Here is a 7,380-nt window from a genome sequence, read left to right as displayed (position 1 = left end):
CTGGAGTCCGATTGCATCGAGGCAACATAACTGTACAACAGGCCATTAACAGAATTGATATAATGCAGTAGGCATGCATCTCTTATGTAACTGCAGTTCGCTCCAAGATTATTTTTATTTCTATACTAGAATGTGCTGTAGTTCTACTGAGGAAAATAGCAAAAAAAAAAATTTTTTTTTTCCCCAATGTTTGTCAGTAGTTATGAGTAACCTTTTTTTATTCTTTTTGCCAAGCCTCCTTTCATATGATTAAGATGGCACTCTCTTACATCTATGAGACATGTGCAAAGCTGGTCACAGTGCAAGGACCCAGCCTTATGTACACATCTGGTGCTGTTTTTTCCTCATGTGCTCCCACTTCAGAAAACCTGCTGATAAAGAGCTATGAAAAGCATACGGTTCAGTGAAGCTGATCTGTCCCCTCTGTTAATGAAACATTTTCTCAGCTAGGTAACTTTATGGTGGTATTAAGGCAGATGGATTTGCGCTGTCCTGATTCCTTTTTTAAGGCTGTCAGAGCACTGGGCCAACTACCAGTACTCTGTTGTCGTGTTCCCCCACCCCACCCCCCCCACCCCCAAAAAATAAGACTATGTGTTCCTTGTGTGTAACAATGACACTTTTAAGAATAGAGGAGTTTGGCGTATGGCCATCACTTTTCAAGAGAAATTTAAAAAAAAAAAAGTATGAGTATGGATGTATATACATAATTTGTAGGGGGGGTGTGGAGGGGGGGGTGTGTGGGGGGGTGTGAATATTAAAAAAAGAAGTATATAAGCATACACACACACAGAGTGTTATTCTTTGTAAGAAACCAAGTTGTGTAAGTGGATTTTGAGCAACTGTTGACTTAATTAAACTGTGTTTTGGTGGGTTTTGGTTTTGGGGGTTTTTTTTGTTTGGTTGGGGTTTTTTTTGTGTGGTGTTTTTTGTTGGTTGGTTTTTTTTGGTTTTTTTTAATGTTTGCAGCAGCCTGTAACCTGAAGAGAGTGTACTCCTTGAAACCTGCTTTTTCAGACCCAGGTAGCAGAGGTGAAATCATTGTCACTAGCAAATAGAGGCATGTTCTTCTAAGAAGAGAAGCAGAGAAAGCAAGGTTATTCCTAGAGGATTCATCCATCATCTAGTGGTTCGCGCACTGTAGGAAACAGGTCAGTACTAAGCTGTGTTACAGAGAAAAAAAAAGAAGTTAAAAAATATGTATAGTTGGTCTAGGATCCTAGAAAGTAAGTATTCTATTGATGAGAAACTAGATAAATGCTGAAAACGATCATGCAGTCTAGGAAACGGGATAGCAAATAGATCAAAACCTCCTTGTCATAGGGAAATGTTATGATTATTTTTCTGTTTTGAGATGTGGACCATTTAGCCACTTACATTCTCTCCACAAAAATGTAAGCACTGCACTTTTTTTGGTAAACAGCATTCACAACTAAGCTGTTCAGATAGTTAAGTATCATCTAGCTGATTTATTGGAAATCTATTCAGGAGCAGAAGGAAGGGAGGGATGGGATGTTGTTCACATTTTACATACTGTTTACCTCATTTCAGGCATACCTCATTTTGTATTTCCTGTTTCACTGCCTAGACTTTAGTTATAAATGGCTAAGCTTAAGTAAGTAACAGAATTGTTTATGATCCAGTAATGACTATAACAAAAAGTCTGTTTCAGCCTGATCATACCATAGTAAGATGCATAAGTACACGTAGAACCTCACCCCTGGTTTGAGTACAGTGTCTAAAAGTTACTAAACTTTTTGTTTGTTTGTTTGTTCTGTGACTTCAGAAAGTGATTAATTTCTCTTCTTCCAGAGGGCAGCAAGTGGGCAGACACCTACTGTCTACTCCTTCCACCTGTACGGTGCTAGATCCTGCTACCAGCTGAGGACTGTCTCCAGGAATTACATTTGGTTAGAAAATCATGTGTTGGTGAGTGGTGTGGGGTTTGCCTCTGAGTAGCCACAGTATGCACGTTCCCTGTATCTTTATACTTTTGCGTTACCAGCTTGTTTACCAGTAATACTGTTTCCTTGGCAAAAAAGGTCTCTTAGTGGCCTTGTCACATTCCTGTTAGCTATGAGCATATCATAGAGCTTAAAACAATAGGATCCAAAATAGTAATTCTCCATGTTTTGATTGCTTTGTCAGATACAGGGCAGCAAAATGGAACTTTGCAGCCACAGCTGTGGATTTAGGTCAGGACAGAAAGGACTTTTGTAGTTCTGCTTGTCCAGAATTGCTTCTAGAATAAAATGACATCGCCATCTGTGTTCTCTGCATATCTTGCACATTAAAAACTTGCTTACCTAATTCAGTCACAAGTCTGTCTCAGTGACAGCACAACACGTGGGTCTGGATAAGTGTTAGAAATATTAGGATGCATTTTTCCCCCATAAAATTGTAGTAATACCTAAAGTGCCATTTTTTTGGAAATGTATTGTTTGACTGACTTACTTAACTCTGGCATTGTATAGCTTGGGTAGGTGACACATGCTGTGAGGCATTACTATAGCACAAAAGCATTTATCAGCCCTGCTGGTCATCCAGATGTGTAAGAAAGAAAGATGTCTAGATTTTATTTTACAAGATGTGCTTTTTCTTTGAAGCTTAAGTAACTTAGCATCTAGATTTCCCACTCTTAAATGACTTTTGGAAAATTAGACCATCTCAAACGCAGCTTGTCTGAGCGTCCAGGTCAGAGAAATGCAGTGTAAGTAAGTCTGGGTTTGACCTACAGTGACAACCAGCGTTCCAGGGAGTTGTCCGAGTTTTACCTCAAACATCAGAATTGCGTGATCTCAGAACAGTCTTGTGGGCTGTTCTGCCACTCAAGAGGCATGTGTCTAACTTACTTAGAGAATTATTCATTCCTGTCCTCTACAGTCATTTTCTGTTCCTGCACATAATTAATGGTTTTGCAAGCAAGGGCACATGAAGAGTGTGGGTGGAATCAATTTATTGCACTTCTCTAGAATTATCATGAAATAACTCTTATGTCAATAATCTTTATTTTACATTTCTTCACTAGCAACTCCAGCAAGAAAGCAAAGTTGGTCAGGGTAGGCAGAGAACAAGTTGTGCAGTTCTCAGCAAAATACAGGTAAAATCAAAGCTAACGGGCTGAAGGTGAAGTATTTCTACCTCCAGCATATCACTGCATGGGTTATAGGGTTTTTGAAATACTACCTGCATTGTTGATGGGTTAGCGTGTGAAGGTGAACAGCTTTTTATAAAGACTTGACCAAAGAGGCATGAAAAAGCATTACCTTCCCTGAATTGTATTGGCTGTGTGCTAAAGACAGTGGGCAGGGGGAGAAAGCTGTGTTACTGTCTCTCATCAGTGAATTTTTCCCTCCCCAGCTTCTGAAATTTGAAGACTGAATCTGCTCTTGTTGCTGCAGCAGTCGCACCTCCTCCAATGAAACCAGGCTAAGCATGGTAAGCATACTGTCTTCATAAGGCTCAGAATCCGAAGAACTTTGCAGAATTTGGTAAATGGAACTACTACATTGTCCTGTCTGCTTACAGCTCGTGTTTGAGTTCTTAAGAATTTGAGTGAAAGCTGGAGACTTGCACTTACTCTCCACATCCTTTGAAAACTATTTTTGAGTATGGCTCCTGGAATCTGAAAGTTATATTTATTCACTGAGTAATAATGGTAGTAGTGCCAATAGCAATAGGAAGTCCACAGTAAGAGTTCCGAAATTATATAAAAATAGTTGGGTTACAGCAATAAATAACATCATTTGTGCTTTTAAAAAAACAAAGTTCTAATTCAATTTGTATTGGAATGCTAAATGAGGCAATATGCTGCTGTCAGCTATGTCTGTACATCACTCCGTGTAGTCAGGACTGTGTATGTACCCTTAAGAGAAAACTTGGCCTTGTCTATAGACGAGTGAGCAACTTCAGCCACCGCACTCAAGAGGAGCACGGTATCAGGAACACTATCATAACGTACTGGAATAACCTAAGCCAGTTTGGTCCATGGTACTCTCATGCATCTAGGCTAGTGGGTACACTTTTCAAAGGTTTAACTAATGTTCTGTTTAATCATTATCAACAGTCAAAAGAACAGGTTAAGCACAGTCCAAAAGAAATAAATACACAAATGTGATCCATTATCTACTGTGGCTCCCCGAGTTCAAGTAACTCGAAGGGTAACGACTTCTCAGGTGTTTGCACATCAGCTCCTTATGTAATTGTTAGAAAACTTAAGGAGTCAAGCCATTCTCCTGTAAATTCTCAACACAGAGCAGTGAACTACTTTTTATTTTCCTTCCCTTATCTACTTACCATCTTTAGCAGCTAGATATTTGCTGTATTAAAAAAGAATTTTACAGGGGAGAGAAGCAGGGAGTCTTGGTAGCAGAGTCCAGCAGCACCGACATGTTAAAGCACTGTTGAGCCAACGCACTTGTCGAATTCCACATTTTACTTAAAAATTATACAGAGAAATATACAAAAGTGATGCATTAAATCAGTTTCATTTGCGTAATGGACCTTTACGGATTTTCAGTTTCCAGTCACAGACCATACACACATCTCCTCAGACAATAATCCTCTGCCTTTCACTTTACAGGAGTTGAGAATTGGTTTAATTCTAACCTTCAGTTTAAAAATATTCCTGTATGCCTCTATGAAAGGATATTAAAAGGTGAACTAAGTTGATAGTAAAGCTGTAGTGGGCTCCTTACTTTCAGTCAAAGGTTTACAAAAGAAAGCTTTTAGAATGTAGGTTACCCAGCAGTTTTAGGAAAGTTGTGTATTCACACTTAAACCTTGCACAGCAAAATGCTGTAGTGCGTGCAGCCGTTCAGCGCAGTTGCTGAACTACCTCCAGGGAGCAAACATGAAAATGAGATTTCCTAGTTTCTGCGTAAGTACAGTCATTTCTCAATGTTCAGCTTGGTTAAAGTTGATGAGACAAATACCGCTTTGACATACAACATTTGAAAAAGCATGTTATTATTTCAAAAAGTTTAATTTTGAAGAGGTTGTCAAGAAGACAAATGATGCAGTGATTTCCTCTCCCTCCACCCCCCAGCATTTCCAATGCTAGCCGAAGTCTGCACTAACCAGCCAACTATATACACTTACTCAATCTGAGTGAAGGAAAAAACTGAAGTTAAAGATTTCAATTTCCAAGGGTGGTCACTTGAACTATTTTAAAAACAATTTAGAAGCAGGGGCCTTCAGAGGTGCAGACTTTGCTAGGTTTGAGTGCCGTATTCAGAAGAGAATCAGCTTCTCGTTTTCTAATATTTTGAAAATGTAATTGAGTTAGTGAGTCCTCACTGCAATATTTAACAAAATGCAACTATTTTTGTTAAAAACGAGGATGACATTTCAGTGGAACACTAGGTATACGTGCATTTAGCTGTCCTAGTGATTTAAGGAAAAAACCCAACAACCAACCCCACACAATGCGCCCTAATCACAGTGTTAAAGCTCCAAACTACAAGATGTCTGTGCTCCAACAGCTGCAATTAAATCCTAATTTTATTTTATTTTTTAAACTTTTATCTACATTCCTGCACTGTGAAAATCAGCTTTCTCAAGAAAAAAAGAGAGAGAGAATGGCTAGGTTCAGGTAGTGCAGTAAGACTCAGTATAGCTCCTTTAATTTCTTTACACAGTATACAGACTTCTATTTATACCAACACCCTGGTCTGTACTTTCTTATTTACATGAAACACTTTTACATATATACATGTTAGCAAAATACAGGGCTTCTCCCAGAACCAAACGGCATTTCAGCTGTATCCTTGTTATCCAACTAAAAAAAAAAAAAAAAAAAAAGCCCACCTTACTTATTTTCTTTTGCACAATGATTCCATTTAGCTAAATACTGAAATCGTATTTATTTCCTTCCCATGTAGTACTTTCTCTAGTTAGAGAATACCATCGGCTCCAGACTGGTACTTGCAGTTCACTCTGGCAGTGAGGAAAAGGTTTCAAGAGTCCAGCTCTAGCTGTTCCTGGTTTTCACTGAGTCTTAACATAAGCTGTTGTTCGTAATAAAGGCTCTTTGCATAGTTTATTTCTTGAGATAGCTTTACTGCAAGAACTTCAGATTTCACTTTCACCTGCAAGAACAAAGTGATGTTTCTTAATGTGGTACTGCTATTGTCTAAAGCAGAATATATTTAGTTTTTATTACTTCACTAACTGAAGGGATTAAGTTTGAAGTCTCCTATAAGGAACAGAAATGTTTCAGTGGAGATTCCTGCTCAGTGCTGAGGCTGAAGTAAGAAAGAAGTGAGAGAGGGAGAGACAGGTAAATAGAGATAGGTATTTTAGGATGAGAGCAGAAACATCTTGCAATATTTGAAGTTATTTCCTTTGCTTCCCCTCCTACCTTTTATCTGGCTTATCTGTTTGGAATGTAAACTGACTTGGGTCAGGGGTGAGCTTGTAACCTTGCCTGTAAAACAGACCCCTGAGCAACTACTGTAATGAAGCAAAAAAAACCCTGTAATGGGTTTTAGAAGAGAGAGTTCTGATTCACTTTTACATGCATGAACTTTTACATGCATAAACACTCTTTCCAATCTTAGATACTTTGCAGTAAAAAAATACTATGTATAGAAGGAGAAGACTAGACGGCAAAGTACTTATGTTTCATGTATGCATTGTAAAGTCAAAAGCCTTTCTCAGGTAAATACACATTTCCTACTGTAACTTTTCTGCCTGCAGGAATATTTTAGATTTTGCCTTCAGCTCTTCTCAGGAGTTGAGGGAGCAAGTTCTATTGTCACCTAAACCTTTTCGGCAGCAGCTGTTTTCACTGCTGACAGAACAAAGTTTTCATTGTTATGCAGCACAGGAAACCAAACACTAATGACTACAAACACTTTCAGCACCAGTACACGCATAAAGGGGAAGAGGAAACCCCCGCATGAATGAAACAATAGGTGCTAGATCCTTACCATTGGTTTTTGTTGTGATGGGCCTGGCATTGCTACACCGCTACTTGTATTAACAGCTTTCTTCGTCAACTGTATATACACGTTCCCATGGTCTTTTGAAACAAGGCAGTGGTAGAGATCATCATACTTGACTTCTAGGAAGATGGCGTCGCGGTCTGTGTAATCACCACTCTTTAGGAAATAAACAGCTTTAGATGAAATGAGAACACAATAGCTGTCTATGTTCTCCACTGCTATGAAGCTGCAAAAAAGAAAAAAAGAAAAATTATTCACTTGAAGCTAAAAATAGTAAACGAACAAATGTCTTCACCTGTTATGTTCTGAGTGACCTTCAGAAGTCTTTCAGAAAAATTAATAGTGTAACATGTACAACTCATCTGTATTTAATTTAAACTGTTCTAAAAATCAAGCTGATGAAGTACCCTCTCACCCAGTTAAAAAAGATCAT

At 38.6% G+C, this 7,380-nt stretch overlaps 1 protein-coding gene and 1 long non-coding RNA gene across 2 annotated transcripts in view; one reads left to right on the top strand and one right to left on the bottom strand.

Annotated features, from left to right (window-relative positions):
* Positions 1-1,026: 1,026 nt before the first annotated feature.
* On the top strand, positions 1,027-4,013 carry LOC127024829 (uncharacterized). The gene is made up of 3 exons (XR_007767603.1): positions 1,027-1,151; positions 1,813-1,929; positions 3,361-4,013. It is a non-coding gene; the product is annotated as an uncharacterized LOC127024829 (long non-coding RNA).
* Positions 4,014-5,807: 1,794 nt separating this feature from the next.
* Positions 5,808-7,380, bottom strand: part of VPS13D (vacuolar protein sorting 13 homolog D) — a 107,710-nt gene continuing 106,137 nt past the window's right edge. The window contains 2 exon segments of the mRNA XM_050909520.1: positions 5,808-6,089; positions 6,933-7,173. Of these exon segments, the coding sequence (XP_050765477.1) occupies positions 5,958-6,089; positions 6,933-7,173 (373 nt within the window). The 3' untranslated portion in view covers positions 5,808-5,957.

This window comes from Gymnogyps californianus, chromosome 21 (genome assembly GCF_018139145.2).
Source record: "Gymnogyps californianus isolate 813 chromosome 21, ASM1813914v2, whole genome shotgun sequence".
Taxonomy (NCBI): Eukaryota; Metazoa; Chordata; class Aves; order Accipitriformes; family Cathartidae; genus Gymnogyps; species Gymnogyps californianus.
Note: the sequence above shows the minus strand (reverse complement) of the source record. Positions and strands in the feature narration are given on the sequence as shown.